Source organism: Melozone crissalis, unplaced genomic scaffold, assembly GCF_028551555.1.
Source record: "Melozone crissalis strain CALT ecotype California unplaced genomic scaffold, PUWL_Pcris_2 ptg000090l_1, whole genome shotgun sequence".
NCBI lineage: Eukaryota > Metazoa > Chordata > Aves > Passeriformes > Passerellidae > Melozone > Melozone crissalis.
This window is the reverse complement of record NW_026535867.1, coordinates 182202-201378: the sequence shown is the minus strand read 5'-3', so window position 1 is coordinate 201378 and position 19177 is coordinate 182202. Positions and strand designations below refer to the sequence as shown.

Genomic DNA, 19177 nt, shown 5'->3' with positions numbered 1-19177 from the left:
ACAGTGACATCCCAGAGCTGACACACATTCCTACCATCATCTTCTCCAGGCCCACAGTGACATCCCAGAGCTGACACACGTTCCTACCACCACATCTGGCTGAAGCCCAGAGCTTTGGAGCAGCCAGGCCCCTGGAGCAGGCTCTGGATCAGCTGATGGGTTAATTTTGGGGCAGCATTCCCATGAATGCTTTCAAGCTCTTCCTCAACACAAGGGGCTGCTGTCATCTGGGTACAAGGACAACACAGGCATTAGGTTGGAAAAGACCTCCAAGATCATCAAGTTCCACCTTTATAGATCTCCCTCTTGTCAGCCAGAGCAAAGCACCGAGTGCCATCCAGATGTTTCTTGAACACCCCCAGGGATGGGGACTCCAACACCTCCCTGGCAGCCCCTTGCAATGCTTGGCAGCCCTTTCCATGAAGAAATTCTTCCTGATGTCCAACCTGAACCTCCCCTGGCACAGCTTGTACCTTTCTGAATCAGAAGCTGCAATCAGAGCATCATATTCAATGGCCAGTGACAGACTTCTCCTCCATTAATTCCTTTATTCCCATTTTTGAACAGATTGCAATTCTATAATGTCCTTTTGCCTGCCAATTAAGTCTCTCCTGGAGTCAGATTACCCAAGTCAGCCTTTCCTCACAAGAAAGAGGAGATACAAGAGACTTTCTAGACAGTTTTTCTAAGATTTACTGATAAGAAAACATTCTAGGAAAGAAGGGCTGTGTCAACACCTTGCAGAGCAGTAAGGCCCAGAGATCCCCATACTGGCTCTGCATGAAACAGCCTTGGATCTGGAAGCAGCAGAAGAAATACCAACCTCAGGCTGTGCCTGGGTTAGCTGGGAGGCAAATTGGCTTGAGACTGAATGCTGTGCCAGCAAGGCAGTGCTGCTTCTGGGATCCAGGCTTGAATCCCTGCCAGGCTCTGCTTCATCCTCTGAGGAAGACTGGCCCATTCAGCCCCGGGCTGGGGATGGGCAGCACAGAGATGCTTTGTGCATCCTCCCAAAGCTCTGCAGTGCCTGCAGCTACAGACCCAGCTCCCCCATGGACCACCAAGCTGGGCAGTGACTTTTCAGCCCTTTCCAGTTTGCAGCATCCTGTTTATTTCCCAGAGCAGGTCAGAGAGATTTAAGCCTCCTCCCATAGAAGGGGTGCATGAAACCCCACAGATCCCACAACCCACACCATGGCTGTAGGGCCTCCTGGGCCCAGCACTGGGATTCTTCCTCACCACACACAACATTTATTCATCGACCAGCACAAACAACACAACAATGCTCTGTAGGAGGATGTTTAGGTTGGATATCAGGAAAAGTTTTTCACCCAGAGAGTGGTTGGGCATTGGAACAGGCTCTTCTGGGCAGTGGTCACATCCCCAAGCCTGACAGAGCTCAAGAAGCCTTTGGACAATGCTCTCAGGGACATGGTGGGATTCTTGGGGTCCCAGCTCACAGCTCCAGGAAACAGCCAATGCAGCCCTGGAGAAGAGCTATTAGCAACTCATTCCCTTATACTCATGCGAGGAATAAGTCACATTAGTAAGATTTTTCTTTTTTAAATCTAGTAAATTAAGTTCATGTAGACTGCATCTCTGTTCTAATATTCTGTATCTTTTCAAAGAAACAAAGAATCCCAGAATGGTGTGGGTTGGAAGAGACCTCAAAGATCCTCTTGTTTCACTCCCCTGCCATGCACAGGGACACTTTCCACTAGACCAAGTTGCTCAGAGCTCCATTGAATCTGGTCTTGAACACTTTCAGAGATGGGGCAGCCACAGCTTCTCTGGGCAACCTGTGCCAGGGCCTCAGCACCCTAACAGGGGAGAATTTCTTCCCAATATCCAGTCTAAACCTACTCTCTGTCAGTGTGAAGCCATTCCCCCTTGTCCTGTCACTCCAGACCCTTGGGAAAAATTCCTCTCCAGATCTCTTGTAGGGTCCCTTCAGGTACTGGAAAGCCACAATTAGGTCACCCAACATATTTTGATAGCTTTACTATCATAAATACAGCATTGATCATGGGCAGAGAGACTACCCTGGAATCAGCAAAGACTCTCCTAAAGGTGCCAGAAACAATTCTGCTTCTGGCTTTGCAGGTTCACAGAGCAGGGCCAGCACTGCAGGCCATTTCATGGCTAAACCCTGCTCTCCAGAAGTAGTTTAAATTAACAGGAAAGGAGCAATGAAATCCACCCTTCATTGAGAGGTGACTCTTGCTCTGCCCCCTCCCCATTTCAGGGATTTACAGTTCAGCTGCCTCCAGGGTTTGCTTCCCTCAGTTCTACTTTCTGACAACTATCACCAAACCCAGTCAAAACTGTGCTTTTGTTTTGCACTGCCTTCTCCAATTCTCTTCTAAAAATGGTCATGCTTTTGCTTTTCCAGTCACACAGGAATCAAAAAGCTGTTTCAAACCCAGCATGTTTGTCTCAGTACAACATCCCACATATAAGATGTGTGCCTACTTTGCATGTCAGTCTTCATTATTTTCTTTACAGATACAGGGAAACAATCATGAGACATATAGTGTATTTTTCTTTCCTCAGTGCTTTTTCAGGATGCTGGCATTCCTTTGGCTCCCGTGCTCCAGTTTGTGCAACAGACTGCCTTTGCACAGTGAGATTCAATCCTGTCTGCTTTTTGGGACATTCTTGCTTTTTGGGACATTCTTGCTTTTTGAAAACTTGGGAACAAAGTTTTACATTATCAAAGGTTTGGTGTTTTGTGTTTTTTCCCCCCAGTTGGTGTAACACAAGTTGCATGCAGCCAGAATCTGTGGTGAGAATAAATTTCAGCTGCTTCCCTGGTCAGTGCAGTGTAGGACACTACTGAGGCAGTTAAACATGGAAAAATGGAAGCTTTCAGAGCCTCCATTTTCCTGTCGTACCTAGAGCCAGCCGTGCCCCTTTCTCATGCTCCTGTTCCGTTTTGTATCACCACCTCCACTGCTGACAGTCCTTTTTTCAATGGGAATATCACAGCTGCAGCCACTGCCAGAATCCCTTGGCAAAGGAGCTGCTCTCTGAGTCAGAGCCTAATGCCATTACAAGGTCTGCAACAGCTGCAGCAGTCAGACATCTGCAAGTCATTTGAACATTTTATGATGAATAAAAACTATCCATTACATAGACCTATACATTATATATTAACCCTAATACTTATTCAGTTACACTAACAATAACCTTTTCCCTCTGCATGCTGTAAACTTCTTTGGCTGCAGCACATGGTAACAGGGATACTCAGAGCTCCAGTCTGGTGGAGCAGTCCCTGTGTACATATTACCTAACTTTTCTACCTATTTAACCATGAAATGATGGAAAGAAAGAAAGAAAGTGAATGCAAAGCTATAAAAACTCATACCATGCATAAGGAAACCATTTTTGTATAATTGCATGAGACCGCATACGAATGGAGAGGATACAAAACAATGAGAAATGCAGAGGAAGAATGAGAACATGGACTCAAAATGTAGAGTGAAAAGATCTGATTATGATATGCACAGATCTCAGAGCCATCCAGATGTCTCCAGCCAGCAACCTGATCCTCAACACCGCAGCCAAGTCATTTGAAATCTAAAAAATCAGAATACCGAAGACAGAGGAGCAAGGCTCATGGAAAAAGAAACTGGAGTTGTGAGTAGCTAAAATCCTTTAAAATAATAACGACAATAAAGAAACATAAATGTGGTTTCATGAAGGAAATATATCCACAGCCACAAATTATGAAGTCAGCCCTCCAGGACATTGCATTCCTCATGCAACCTGCTGAGCTCACTGCACATAAAGAGGTGTAAAATGCACTCACTGGCTGGGTGACTTCAGCATGGAGCCCCATATGTGATTCCCTGCCTTGAGTCCTCTACATATCTACACTTTACAACACCAAATGCAAACTGGGCAACACAGACCTCTCCCTGAGTTTCACCATAAGTTTTAAAGAGACAAGGCGAAAGTCTGGCATGACAGAAGTTACCATAAATTCTCCATGAGGTTCATCCAGAGCCAGAATTTTCCTAGCAATCCATATGCACATCAATATGATTTCATGTTTGTTCGTTTGTATCATTTGCAAACTCTTTGGATTCTCAGAAATGCACCCCTACTGTTTCCCATTCACTTCTAATCTGTATTTCACATGGCAGTTTGGTGCCCATCATAACAGCAGGATTGCTTTGGAAGCAGAATGTCAATTAACTTCCACTTTCACACCAAGTTAAATGTGTGGATTAATAAACTGGAGAACAGTGTAGGTTTAAGCAAGAATCAGCCATTAGAATTGCCTTACAGTTAGAAAAGTGACTTTTAGGAAATGTTTTCTTGACTTGATCTGCTTCCTCTGTGCAGTCAGAGGCCAAACTGTTTATTTCACTGGCAATCCATCTTTATTGCTTGTGTTGGCTTTAATGTTTCCATTCAGACAATCCACACATTAAATATGAGAAAGGCCCCAATATCCTAAAATCCTAATAGGTTTACAAACCATTCATTTAAAGTGGATTCAAAGGGAGTCCAGCAGAGTTATTTTTTTTTAAGGGTCAGAAAAGCATTACATTTCAAGGATGTAAACCCACTTTACCCCGAAAGATGGGACACTTTACTCAACGTGACCAAATCCCCGCTATCAATTTGTGGAGCACCTAAAAATCTTTTAAAAAAGGAACAAATTTTTTTTAAAAAGGAAAAAAAAAAAAGGGAAAATCCTGGCCCTTCTGATGGCAAAGATAACTTACCCAGCATGACGTGACGCAATGATGCCTTTCTAAGTCAGCAGCCAGCCAGCTGTCTCCCTGCTGCTGCTCCTGCTTTTCCCATGCTCTGGAGGAGCAGGGCTGGAGCAGCCAGGCCACTTGCACAGCCGCTGTCAAGTCAAAGGGCAAGAGCAAAGCTTAGAATAAACACGTTGTTTTCACCCGCTCGCTTGAAGTGCTGCCAAATCTCTAAACATCAGCGCGCATAAATCGGTGAGGATCACGGAGCCCGAGGCCCGAGCAGCAGCTGGAATCTTGTAGCTGTTACCTGGAATCCTGAAACAGCTTCCCCATTCCTTGGGGCTACGTGGAAAAGCTCAGAAAACACAATCGTAAAAGTGCAGCCAACACCAAGGAAAAGAAACCCCCAATTATTTCTTTCTTTGGTTCTCTTTTTTTATCGTCATCTCAAATTTGCAGCGATGGAAGCGGAGGGGGGAGGAACGGGGTGTCCTTTTGGAGATCTTTAAAGATGCTGGTTTTCCAAGAAGAAAGCAGCCATTGATTCTAGAGATAAATACTGAAGTTATTCAGAGGGGAGGAAGACTGAAGATAAGCAGCTCTGGGCCCAGTAGTAAAACCCAAACAGCAGGAGCTGAGCAGCTGCAGGAAGGGTAGACTGGCCGATTTTTCTCAGTCCAATGGTGACCTTCAAGAGGCAGGAGTGGGGCAGAGTAGTGAAGTTCCCTCCCTGAACTCCAAAATTCAACAGCTTTGAAATGGTTCTTCAGCAAGGACTTGAGAGAAAAAGCTCCTTCTCCACATCCAGCTGCCAAGAGAAAAGGAGTTGAAAAACACCCATTTCTTATGGCTAACGGGAGGGTGATATAAAAGATGGAGTCCATTGACTGGTGTCCAGAGACAACAACCTGGTATGAATTCCAGCACCATTCCACTTCCCAGCAGCTGGATTTCTCACCAGGGTGGATTGCTGGTTTTGGACACCTCCCCATTTTTTCCTGTCTGTTAACAGTCTTCCACTAGTAAGTATTTGGAACAGTTGTAAAGCTTTTTTTGTATCTCAACGGCCTTGCCATTGCCTGAATGCAGTTTCAAAATCTCTGGCATTTCTGCCCAGCCTATCTGAAGTGTATTTTTGTCACGCTGTTAATAAGCACTGCATCTCCCGGGAGAACCTCAGAGCTCTTAAACAATGTGTGCCCCCAAGACAGAAGTTGTAAGGAAAAAATGTTTCCCATGTTTTACTCGTTTTTATTCTGGGTTGCTCGCTAAATAGATGTGATGTACAAAGAGAAAGTTGGGACCACTAACTCCTCATCTATAAAGTAAGGATGAGAACCTAAGGAATTATGCAATTTGCCAGGCAGCCAGAGGTCTTACAAATGATCCAGTCCAACACCTGAGTCATAAGGACTCATAAGGACTCATAAGGACCATTCTTGCTCTCAGTTCCTGCATTTTCCTTCTGTTCTCTGAGTTTCTTTCCAGCTCCCCTCCCTTTTCTCCCAGTCCTCAAACCATAGGATGCAGCTCACTTTTAGGAATATCCCAGGAGGCTTTGGGAAACATCCATGGAGTTCAGAATGGCCTTGGCTGGCATCATTTTAAGCTAAATTAAAAAAAGCATGGGAGCTGCCTTTTGGAAAAGGAGCACCTGGAAATGAGCAATGGAAGTGTGGAGGGGTGGTGGTGTCAAGTCCCTTTCCAAGCCTCCAGGGAAGGAAAACTCTTGCTCCCTTCTTTGAGCACAACATTTGTGTAGCACAAGGTGTGCCATGGCTTGCACATTCCCTCTCCCCTGCCAGAGAGATGCTGTCACACATTTTAGAAACCAGTTGTACCCCCATGGGGAATAGCAAGAGCACCTCACTATCATGGACAGACCAGAAACAGAAAATGAAGCAAAATCACAACCAAAACCAGCAAGCATAAATAATCTACATTAGCTCATTTTTTACATTACTGCTTTAGGAAATGTCTGTTTGGGAAGGGGCACTGCCATTTGAACCATTTCAGACTGGAGTAACAAAAACAAGCCCATAAAGAATTTTAGGTGTTGATTTTAACAAAGACATGCAGCCTTGGCTCTGTGAGTGTTAGAAGTTAAAATGCATATAGGCAGTATTCTGTGGTGCTATGGATTTACAGAAACTTGTTCCTGTCAATCTATTTTGCAGTTAAAAGTTTGTAAAGAGGCCAGGAGAGACCAAAACAAATTTCGAGACTGACTCCACGCACTGAGCCAAAGTTGTTGGGATATTTCATTATAAATACATGTACTTAAACTTATGTCTCTAACTATGCATTGATACATTCTACCCCAAAACTGCCACATATCCAAGACTTCCAGAGCTGAGTATGAATTTCTAAGTGTAATTGAATGTGTGTAGGCAAAAATTTAAAAAGGGGAGCTCAAAAATATTTGTAAATTGTATTAGGAGTGATCCTGAACTGAACACTGAGGATAATATCTAAGCATTGAAATCATAGAATCATAGAAAAAATATTTAAAATTGCACTAAAAAGAGCCACATGAGAGGAGAAGGACTATCTGGGAACTTGGTGGGATATTTTGTTTAAAATCCTAAGAGTTTAATTAATGTTACTCAGAGGTCAGAGGATCTCTGGTTAAGGAGTCAATCACTCGGGTGTTACAGAAGTAACCTGGTCTGAAGGGGACAATAAGGGGGATTCCTGCCTTTAATCACCTCCTTGGAGGGGGCAGAAAGGACAAAGCCAGGCTTGTCAGAAATGTGGAGTAAGGATCAGCATCAGGAGACAAAAAAAATTCTAATTCTAAAAAAATTCTAAAATTCTAAAATTCTAATTCTAAAAAAATTCTAACAGGTAAAGGCTTTTTGTTTGTTTTTTAAATCATAGGAGTGTCCAAATGCTGGAGAAGGTGACCAGAGAGCCTGCAGGATCTCCATCCTTGAGTGTATTTGGAACTCAACTGGACAAGGTCCAGGACAAGCTGATCTGATTGCAGCTGCTGCAGAGCAGAGAATTGATCGTCTCAGGATTTCCAAGCTCAGTCTGCACAATTCTGATGTTTTGATGCTACAATGGGTACTGGGAGTGTGTTTTCTGCTCACTCACTGCACATCAGCCACTGAGTTGTTTTTGTTTTTTAATTCCATCAGGAATTCCAATTGTTTGGAACAGACAAGCAGTGGCATTTCTTGTGGTGGGACAAAAGACTGGGGCAGGTTTTTAGGGCTCAGTGGATTTGTTCTGGTTGTTGAACACTGGGGACATTCTGTGGAAGATCTGTCAGTGCAGTCAGTGAAAATTATCATTCTCCAATTTGAAAGAAAACCTGAAGAGATCCTTATAGATTTCAATTCTCATCATGACTGGAGGCCACAGGAAACCCCAGAAGGAGCAGAAAAGTCTTGAACTTGTAATACCTAAAGCTGTAATAGCACAGACTGTGTTTGCAGTACCACTTCTGGACCTTGGATCAGGGGTTTCCAGTGGCTGTCCAGAACCTGATGAGTTCCAAGTTACTTTGAAAGATCCAAGTGTAAGAAAATTATGAAAAACAATTTTGTGCAAAACTGCACTTAAAAAAAAAATACATAAAGTTTAAAAACTTTAAACATCCCCTTTGACTAGGAAAGTACTTGCTTCATCTTTTCAATGAGAGGAAAGTGAATTCCAATTTCCAGATTTTCTTGTACTCCCCCAGTAATGCAATTTACATTGAAAACCCCACTTCTGAAGTCTGTGCTGGGCCTGAACAGCTGGCTTTCACAGTAACTAAGCTGAGACTGAATTTCTTTCACATCTGAGGTTTTCCAGGAATTATGTTAGCATCCTGGATTATACATTCTTCCAAACAAGATCCCTGACTTATCTGACAAGTGCCTAGCACAGCAAGCAAAGTTCCTAATGTTACAGAATTTGAGCATATTGTGTCACATCCTGCTTGAAATTTAAATGTTAGCATATGACTCAAGCACAGCAACATCTGACAATAGCCAAGGACAAAAACATGAAGCCTTTTTCATTGAAATCTAGGAAAACACAACAGTGGGAAAAAAATTCTTGGTGCCTTCCTTGCATAATCTGCCTTCCCAGGGCAGACTGGTTCACTGAGCAGGGCAAACCTAAGACATGCAGCACAGGAGTTATGAGGTTGTTTGACTTCCAGCTTCATTTTAGAGATGCAGAAAGATCACCAGAAGACACCAAGGCAGGGTTACATGGATGGAAAAGGCATCCACCATTAATTTTTGCTGTGATCTTGAAACAAGGGTAGCAAAATGCTTGTCCCCAAACCAGAGAGAATCTCCTTAGTTAGAAATGGAGCTGAGCAGAGGGTGGGAGTTGACTGAAAGCAAGATACATTTGTACCACAACCCTCTCCTCCTGGGCTGATGCAGTCCCTGTTTAGAACACCAACCCTCCTGAGAAATGAAAAGGGCACAAGGTGAGCAAGTCTGACTCCCAGCAGCCAGCAGTGACAGCTACTGTGGGCAGCCAGAGTAAATACACATTTCACTTTTACTGCACAGTCTGACAATCTGCAGCCTCCTTCTGCAGTCCCAGAGCAGCTCAGAGCACAGTTCAGCACCAGTGCAGCTCTGGGGCTCAGGTTTCCTCGTGGAGTCTCAGGTAATAACAAATCACAGCAGCATTACTGGGGCCTCCTGTGGGCCCTTCACAAAGGAAGACCCCAATTCTTTCATGTTTTTAATGCTAGCAGCAAATTTCTCTCCCTTTTACAAGTACAGAGTACATGGGACCATTGGTGTCTCCAAGTGACTTTCTGCTCTTCATTCCTCAGCACGTGGATTTATACATTAACAGATTTCTAAATTTCAGTTGGAGTCACTAACATGCTCTTTATTTTTTACAGGACAATAAAATTGCTTGCCAGGGGTTTCTGACTTAAAATTCTGCACAGCAAATTGATGTAGGCCTCTTGATCCTTCTTACCACATTTTTGCCAAGTTACAGTATAAAATATCTGCTCTACTAATTGCACCCAGGGATTCACATCCAATATCCAGATAGACTCCTAAAGCTGACTCTGTTTTCCCTTTGATCTTGCCTGGTCTGTTGCTTGAAAGAATACAGAGAGGTGATGGAAAATGCTGGAGTTATTGCAAGAACTGCTTAAAGGCCAATTAACTCCAAAAAAGCCCAAAATGAACAAGAAGCCAAAATGGAACTAAACCCACAACAGCTGGCGGCCATCAAGGCCATTTTCCCAGAAGGCAGAAGAGTGTTACTAATAGGATGGAAACACAGAATTTACTGAGACCAACTGTGACTGCTGATAACGTGCACTGAGAAGGGCCTCATGGCTCACATTTGCTGCAGAGCAAGACTGAGGTTGGACAGCAATTTGAACTTTTAGTGTGGCGAAAAAAAGAAGTGGGAAATTAAACATACTCCCAACAATTAGTACCAGGAGCTGTTTTTACCCTTATGGTGTTTTCATCACATTTAAAAATAATAGTTCAAGTGTTTCTATCCATAGAAATAGGTTTTTTCCTCCAAGTTTAATCAACACAGTAAAAGTCTATTAGGAACTGCCCACTGAGATTCTCATACATTTAAAATTATTTCAATTACTGCTGGAGCCCCCAACAGATGATTAAATAAAGTTGTATGTTCTGTTCTCCCTTTACAAGAGCAGAGGTTTTGAGATGTTTCAATCACATTACATAAACTTGCATTCCTCCACTAACACAAAACATTCACTCTTGCCACAGGAGACAAACACTTCTTGTGCTGCTCCCAGCCAATGATTTTAACTCCCAAATCCAGAGTAAACATTACCCCTTCAGAGCTGGGAGCACATTTGTGTGCAGGGAGCACAGCCCACTGCAGTACAGGGACAGCAAATGAAACAGGAGTTGAACCCCACAGCAATCTTTGATGTGGTCCTGTAAGAATGATCACTATCCAAAGTTTGGAGACACTGAAAAGTCAAAAAGACTTTTTTACACTATCACCAAATAATATATATGGAGAGGTAGAAAAGATACTTTTATTCAGTGATGATTCATTTGCAGTTCACTCATAAAAGTCAAGAAGTGAGGGACTCCAACAGCCAGGAAGAACTGTTCAAAAGCCCAAGTTATTAAGCCTTTATTATTATTTATTATCTGATTTCAATGATACAGATGAAGCAACAGTGCTAAACAGAACAATTCCCCATCCTGCCTGGGTGTTTGCTGTAGGTGTGGCTGTCTCAGTGCCTTGGGGATGGTCTTCCAGAGGATGGCTGAGGCTGCCTGTACTTTGCAAGGATGGCAACATAATCGTGGAAGGTGAACGTGTGGTAGTCGTGGTGCTGCAGGTTCTTGTAGGTGGAATTGTCCCATTCCTCCTCTGGAGCAGGCTGAGCTGGCTCTGTGAAAACAAACAGTGACTATGGTGACTATGAGGGTGTCACACCAGAGGACAATGTTTTTAAGCCCTGAGTCAGCCTTAATAAATTGTCAGATCCCTCATCCAGTCAGTAATTGAAAGAAAAAGAAGTCAGCAACTTGAAGAAAAGGAGAAGTTTACCAAGTCCAGCTGGTGCCTGAAGCAGCACATACAGTGGGGAACAGGATCAGCACAAGGCATCTCAGACAGGTTTTAAACCCAAACCACCACCCAGTGCTGGGGGTGCACAGGGCAGAACATTCCATTTATCTCTGGCAGACATATGGCTGCATTTCCTGGCTTTCTCATCTTTGCCTTGGTTTTCAGTCCAGCCAGAACAGTAGGTGACATTCTTAGCAAACCAGAAGGGGCAAAGGAGCAGTACAAATGATGTATCATCCTGTCAGACCACGAGATACAACTCCCAGAGCTGCTTTACAGATTGAATTTTTGCCATGGGGAGAAGCACTAGCATTAGCAAGATCTCCACCATTTAATTTCAAATGTGGTTATACCAAACAGTAATCTATCAAGAGCCTTTGATGTAAATTTCTTTTCTTGTAAATATAATCTTCTAACCTTTGTATTAACTCTCCTTCAAAAAATAATAACCAAATAAAGTTGTTTAGAACTCATTACTTCCTCTAAAGCCAACATTAATTATTGTACTTTTGGAATATTATGCAGATCTAGGCAGTATCATTTACATAAAAGGTTCTTACACAGGCTGATTTTACAACCAAGCAAATTGCAAGAAATAAAACTTTACTCCCAGTATTAATTTACTCTTGTATACCCAGAGTTTTAACAACAGAAGAAGACACACAGTGTAGTGAAAAGCTTTGCTGTATAAATTTGTGTGTGGTGGCTCAGGTTAGATTGTATTAAGCCCTTATTTTAACAGGTCCATCTAAATTAAAATACAAGAACTTGAACACCAGGATTTCCCTTTACTCATGACACAATTACTGCAGTGTGAAGCTAGCAGATTAAAAGATTTATCTGTAGCATTTAGCAAGGCTTGCTTATAAAACTCAAGGTAGTAAGTGATGGTTCCAGCAAACCATGACAGGAAATATCCCTGTGCTGCTGCTCAGCTCTCCTGACACAGCTCACAGGAGATCAGGGAGAAAAGGCAGATGATGCTCTGTGCTGCAGAGAGCCCCAGGAACAGGCAGGGGGAGGCAAGGGCAGCTCAACCTGCAAGAGCCAGATCCAAATTCAGACAGATGTGCAGGAAGGGAGGCAGATGGAGCCTCATTCTTCCTGCCCAAACACACTGCACTTGGATTCTCAAGGAAAAATTTATTCCTGAGTTCACCCTCCCCTCACTTCATCCTTCATCTCTGCTTTGTCTCCTATGGAGCAAGCACTTCTTGGGATGCTCTTCTGAAATGAATCACAGGTCTATTCCTGAGCTCCCAGCTACAGCTTTGCTCCTCACTCAGCAGTTCAAGGCAGCAGTTTTTGCTGACTGCTCTCAAAGGGATGACATCACCTCAACATCCAGGTTTGCACTGAGAAAAACTCTTTTTACATATTTTGTGTGGCTGCTGCAGAGTTTGCAGAGTTAAGGACACAGGGGCAGGACAGAAGTAGGAGTGACAGTGGTACAGTCAGCTGTGAATGTTCAACAAGGAAAAGCAGTGGCTGCTCTCAAAGAAGGAAGAGAGAACAAGATACATCTGGAGAAAAGAAAAATGTTTTGAGCATCTAGAACTTCACTGTGGATGAATGGTGAGAAAAGCATCATCTGTAGATAAAACAAAGAGCCCTCCCCAAATTTTTGTTATTTTCACAAGAAAGCTTATGCTGTTGACTGCAAGAAGGAACAAGCAAATCAAAATATCATTTGCCACCAGTGCTGCATTTTGGTTTTTAAATTGAAGAATTATTTAGGTTGGAAAAGACCTCCAGGACTGAGTCCAGCACAGAGTGCCAGTTTCAGTCATCTGAGCTGCCATCAAGGAAAAAGGAAAGGAAACAGATGAAATGATGAGCAAACTGACCCCTGAAACAGAAGGCAGGCCTTTTACTCAGCACCATCTCCTGGAAGCTGACACAGAAATGCAATTACATTGTCCCTTAACCTGGTCAGGCACTTCAGAGTCACAGAATGGCTGAGGTTGGAGGACACCTCTGTAGGTCAGCTGGGCCAACCCCAAATGCTCAGGCAGGGTCAGCTACAGCAGGAGCCCAGGGCCCTGCCCAGAGAGATCTGGAGTGTCTCAAAGGATGGAGACCCCACCACCTCTCTGTGCAACCTGGGCAGTGCTCCATCACTCACAGGAATATAAGTGTTTACTGATGTTCAGGCAAAACCCTGTGTTTCAGTTTGTACCCACTGCTTCTTGTCCCACCACTGTGCATCACTGAAAAGCCTCAGCTCTGTCATCTCTGCACTCCCCTTCTGTTACTTCCATATATATGTTATTTCCATATCTGTCTAAACCTTCTCTTTTCTGGGCAGGACAGTCCCAGCTCTCTCAGACTTTCCCCTCAGGAGAGATTCTCCAGCCCCTCCATCACTCAGTGGCACTTTGCTGGTCTCTGTCCAGCATTCCCACATCTCCCTTGCACTGGGGAGCCCCACAGTGAACACTGCACCCCCAGGGCACCTCAGCAGGAGCTGCAGCTCCCTCAGCCTGCTCCCAGCTCACCCCTGGTGGCCTCTGCTGCAAGGGCACATTCCTGGCCCACTGCTGTTCCCCTGGCCCCCACAGCCTTTCCTGAAGGGTGATACCCAAGCAACCTTAAAGTAATGCTGCTTTTACTTCCAGCAGGCAAATTCTTTAATTCAAAGTAGCAATGAGAATGGGGGTCTCAAGAATGGCAGATTTATATTGCCTAGGATGAAAAGCAGAATTTCAACAGATCAGGACAGAGAGACATCTGCTACTCAGATACACACAATGAGATCAGCAGGAGCATCAATGAACAGGACAGCAGTGAATAAGAAGGGTAGGTCAGACAGGGAAGCACAGCTGAGGAGGTGATTGTGTGATGGTCTTTCCTGAAAACACAGCCCTGGCTCCTCCAACACTGACTCACTACTTCCACACGAGCTGCTTTTGCAACCTTCCAGGCTCACAATCAGCAGTGCCTGTTTCTGGCATTACACTATAATTTCTCGAAGTCTTCTGAAATCTGAACCATTGACAGCTTGGGAAAAAACCCATCAAAACAAAACCCAAAGAAACCCAAAACAAAACCAGAAAGATGGCAGGGTTTAAGCAACAATGAGATGGCACCAAATTTGACTCATGAGAATGGCAGCCACCAAAGCCTTCCAAGAAAAGAGGAGAATGAAAACAAGTGTTGTCATATAAACCCATGATTGTGCTCACAGTGGAAACAATCTTGTTTCCATTTTATAAGTAACTGTTTTGTGAAACTATAAATACAGAGAAATGAAACCACTTCCTTTCCCAGCATAGCTGGAGACTGAGTATTACTGACAGCTCATAACAATTAGCAGTGAACAATTTATCTTCCAGAGAGTCACTGCCACTCTGCCAGCTTCAGCAGAAAGATCAGAGAAGATGTAGAAACCCTTTAAAAAAGCCAAACCCTAGCCCAGATGAACCAATAGAGTTCAAACAATTGAAAGCTGTACCCTCTGTTGTGCTGCCTTCTCCAGCCTGGGCTCCTTCCTGCGTGGTCTCCTCCTTTGCTGTGGTGCCCATCACCAACGTTCTGCTTCCAGAAGTCTCTTCCACTTTAGGAGCAGTCACTTCTTTTGCTTCCAACTTCTGTGCCTCCTTCATCTTTTCCTTCTCTCCTCTGGAGAGCAGATCTTGCTTTTTGTCTTCCTGAGTCACTGCTGAGGCTTTCAGTCTAGTGGACTTTCCCTCCACAAGATCAGATTTAGCAGTGACATCGCTGAGGCCCCGACTTTTCAGCACGTGTGGTTCTAAGCCCAGCTTCTGTTCTTTTGGAGGGGATTTTACTTTGGGGTCTCTTGCTTTGGGTTTTGATGTTTCCTGGCTGACTGATGTTTTAGAAAAGTTGATCTGCTTAACAGGAGAGACGTCAATTTCTGGTTTGCGTGGCAGCTTCTTAATTCCATATTCTTTGAGGGATTTCTGGGACAATTTCTCTTTTGCCAGCATGGATGCCTTTGCTGCTATATTCTCAGAAAAGATGGGATCTCGTCTGGGAAACTCAACTTTAGTTTTAGTGGCAACTTTTGAATCACCAACACTTTCATCCTCAGAATCTGAGCTAGAATCTGAACTGGATGAAGATGAAGACTGTTTCTCAGCTAACTTTTTCCTCAGGCCTCCTCCTCTTGCAGGTGTGCTGAGCTTTTCCCCCTCACGGGAGGAAACAACTCCTCGCTGCGGAAACGCAACCTGAGTTTTTCTTGGCTTGGGCATCCTCGTGTCTTCAGCAGATTCTGCAGCTTCCTTGAGGGTGGTACTAGAACTGCTCTCACCTTTGTCTGCAGACAGCAGGAGAGAGCTGGAAGACAACATTTTACGAAATTCAACTGGTGCCTTCATGGCAAGCAGCTTGGTGCTCCCCTGTGGTGCCGCTACATCTAGGAAACGGCATAAAGAGGATTATCATCATTGGCTCTGACATCACTAGCACTGATCTTAGTCACAGTTTTAACTTTCAGACATAATCTGCTACTAAAATAAACTGAAAGTAATTATAATGCTAAATACAGGCATTGCAAAGCAGAAAGTTTTTAGACTTTTTAAGCTAAGGGAACTGGAGTTCTAATAGCACGGAACAGTTTTTGCTGCTGCGATGCCGAAACTCAAGAGACAAACTCTTGTGTTCCTCACTTTGCCAGAGCAAAGCCAGGCTTTACCAAGAGCTGGTTTTCCCTGTGCCTCAACTCTGCAGCACTGGAAAAGGCCTGCAGACACTTCCCTATCCCAGGTGAGCATTAGGATGGCTCAGCCCAGCTCTTCAATGCTGCAGAGACAGCCCTGGTCTGTGAACAAGCCAGCGAAGCAGAGACAGTGAGGAGACACAGACACAGCCAGAGCTGCTTGCAGGAGTTACCCTGGGAGCAGGGGCAGGAATGAGGCCCAAAAGGAAAAGCAGCAGAGTGAGAGACACTGAGGCCATCCATGAAAATGTTCCTTGTTCACTGCCCCATGAGCTGCCCCCACAGCTCAACACCATCTCCCCAAGCCCTCATCTCCTCCAGGCCTCACTCCCTATTGCTGCTTTGAGACCTTTGTTACAGGGCTCACAGAAGATCTCCTGATGCTCCACGTTTGTTTCTGCCTCAAGTTTCTTCTCCCTCATGGATACCTGCACTAAACTAAACCCTCCAAACAAGGAACCAACACTTGAAGGAGAAAGCAGCAATTTTCAGGTCCTTTCAGGGAATACATAATATCCCTTGGATGCTTATCATCATCCTCAGGAGGCTGAGCAACAGCAAACACTGTTGTGGTTACAGAAAACAGGAGGTGAAGGAGGGCTGGGAGCACACTGAGAAGATTCTCCATGACTGAAATTGGCCACAGCAAAGCCAACTCCACTACAAGTTGCACCACTTCCAACCAGCAGCAAAATTCAACAAATTCCAGCCCATTGTGCAGATTTTTCTGCAGAGTTTGGAAATCCAGATCTACTTTATATGCCCATAAACCAAACACAGCTTTCCCCTCACTGGTATTGTGTGGTAATACCTTGTATGATTCAAAGAGTTATTACCATTAGTTCTGAACAGAAGCAAGTCTAGCAATGTCTAAATGAAAGAGACAAGCACATAGAAATAAAAGCAAAGTATTTAGGAAAGAAATGCAAAGATTTATCATAACAAAACACAGTAAAAGAAGGTATCAAGTTTACAGGTAGTATTTGGAATAATTTCAAGCACATACTTCTCTCTGCCAGATGGAAGGTGCAGGATGGGAAGGAAGGAAGGGCAGGGGGAGGCAGGAGGATGGGCAGCCACCTTTGGAACAGGTCTGACTCCCTGACCCAGCCAAACAGCAGCCTGGAAAAACTAACACGTGAGGAGGAAGATCACTCAGGATGGAAGAGCTCCTCAGAGAGGCACTGAAGAGGTTAAACTAACACAAGGATGGCAAAGGAAGGACAGAAAAGGGAAAGCTGAGCAAAACCTGAAGAAGTATTAATGTTAAAACATCCTAAGAAACCAAGTAAGCAAGGAAAATTCAACTTGACCATTAGTTACTGGGATAATACTTTAAACAGTTCAGTTTGGATAAGTGAAAAAGATTTGATGATTAAAAGCTGAAAGATCCAACACAACTGATCCACTTTAATTAGGGTATTTCAAACTTTGCACCAGCTAACCTGTACCTGCATCACCATGCCAAAAGAACAACAGCCCCAGATCAGTCACACAACAGCATTCCCATGTGCTCCTCCTGCACCATCCCCAGCAGGTACCTAAAGGCTGCTCACACTCAGAGGTGACAGGCAGAAACCACAGCTCTATTTCCCATCATTGATTCTGTGTGTAAACACAACCATCTTATCAAAGCAAGGAAAATGTGCACATCCTGTTCCAGTCAGAGTCTGGCAAAGGCAGCTGCATCCTTTACACCTTAATTCTGTACATCCTAATTAACCTGGAGTGTTTGCAGGGGGAGCTGCTGGCCTGAGAGGGCACCTGACACCAATCAGAGCTGCAGGACAGTGAATCCAGAAACTGATACCAAAGTGCATCTCAAACACACTTAATGCAAAAAATAAATCATAATGAAAAGCAATTTGTTGGCCAATCAATCTATGCAGTGAAGGCTCTCTTAATGGAACAGCCAGGTTTTTATTTGCTTTGGCATTTAAGGAGGTGGCAGAAGTCTGCCTTCAGCTGCTCTTTCAGTGATCTTTGCAACAGCAGGCAACAAGTCTGATCACTCCTACATGTGGTTCATGGAGCTTTCCTGTTTCAGCACCTGGATCTCTAATTTGGGACAGGAAACCTCACTGAACCACTGAGCCTCCTTCATACAAACAAAACATCAGCCTCTGAAATTTGTATTCGTGCTCTGACTCAGGGATAAAAGGGGCTCAAATACTCCTCAATGCAACTCCTCCAAACCAAGGTTCAGCCTTGCAGATCCATGGGGCAAGAAGCATTATAACCAAATTTAACACACAGGGCCATGGCAGCTTCTTACACTGCTGCCTGGAGCTGCTATTTGGGATATTTGGATTTTGGAACTCCTTCTCTAAGTCCTTCTATTTTTTAAGCCTGATAACACAAACACTTCAATGGACAAGGACAAACATCTAAAGTTAAAAACTACACTTTACACCTCATTAAAAACACTTCCAGGGATGGGGCATCCGCAGCTTCTCTGGGCAACCTGTGCTCATTTTACTCTCACAGTAAAGAATTTTTTCCTGATGTCTGATCTAAACCTAATTTCTTTCAGTTTGACGTACACACTGAACAGTCTGACACTGCCCTTTCCAGCCTGGCCTTGAATATTAAGGAGAAGGTAAACAGGAAAGAAGTGACAAACTCATAAATATAAAACTCATAACTATAAAATTATACACGTATATATGTGTGTGTGTGTATACATATATATAATATGTATATATATATGGCTTATAAATATACTCCACACAGCCAGACCTTGACTTTTACCTTTATTACTTACACGGTACATTTTATCAGACACCCTCGTTTACATGGCGGTGACCTTTCAGCCCTTGTTCTTCCCAGCTTATGCAGGGCCTCTTCCGAGGCCTGACCTTGCCCAGCTCTCCTCACCTTTCCTTTTACTGACACCCCGATACCTCTCACACACAAACCCCTCTCTCTTACTCTTTGGCGGCGGCGGCGCCATCCCGGTGCCCACCGGCTTCGTGCAAAGCCCCCGCGCCTCCAGCTGCAGCACCTGCACGGTACAACATAACACGAGTTAACAGAGCGGGAGGAAATCCCGACAGCTGAGGGGGTGCGGGGGCAGGAACTCTCCGGGAGGAGCCCCTTTACCTTGCGGCTCACCGCCCTCCCGCCGCCCCTCAGCGCCGCGGCCGCCGCCATCTTGCCCGGAGCCCTCACGGCGCCCCCGCGTCCTCAGGGTGGGCGGGGCCGGCGCGGGATGACGTCACGGCGGTGC

The 19177-nt window shown here is 44.4% G+C and overlaps 1 protein-coding gene across 3 annotated transcripts; it reads right to left on the bottom strand.

The window, feature by feature from the left end:
- Window positions 1-10790: 10790 nt before the first annotated feature.
- Window positions 10791-19130, bottom strand: NDUFV3 (NADH:ubiquinone oxidoreductase subunit V3). Of its 3 annotated transcripts, none has more exons than XM_054291251.1 (3): window positions 19051-19130; window positions 18880-18952; window positions 10791-11084 (listed from the first exon to the last, which is right to left on the bottom strand). In XM_054291251.1, exons 1-3 carry the CDS (start codon window positions 19099-19101, stop codon window positions 10924-10926), a joined length of 285 nt encoding a protein of 94 aa, XP_054147226.1. In that variant the 5' UTR covers window positions 19102-19130; the 3' UTR covers window positions 10791-10923. The 3 variants fall into 3 exon arrangements, with proteins under 3 accessions (XP_054147226.1, XP_054147224.1, XP_054147225.1); XM_054291249.1 differs by lacking the exons at window positions 18880-18952; window positions 19051-19130 and adding exons at window positions 14719-15645; window positions 16955-17487; XM_054291250.1 differs by lacking the exons at window positions 18880-18952; window positions 19051-19130 and adding exons at window positions 14719-15566; window positions 16955-17486.
- Between the last annotated feature and the right edge of the window lie 47 nt (window positions 19131-19177).

What these genes read in the sequence shown, in the direction of transcription:
- NDUFV3 (XM_054291249.1), bottom strand. Translation starts at nt 15,607, where the DNA reads ATGAAGGCACCAGTTGAATTTCGTAAAATGTTGTCTTCCAGCTCTCTC. An exon ending in AGAAGGCAGCACAACAGAGG is followed by an intron (nt 11,085 to 14,718) that starts GTACAGCTTTCA and finishes TTGTTTTCACAG; the next exon opens with AGCCAGCTCAGCCTGCTCCA.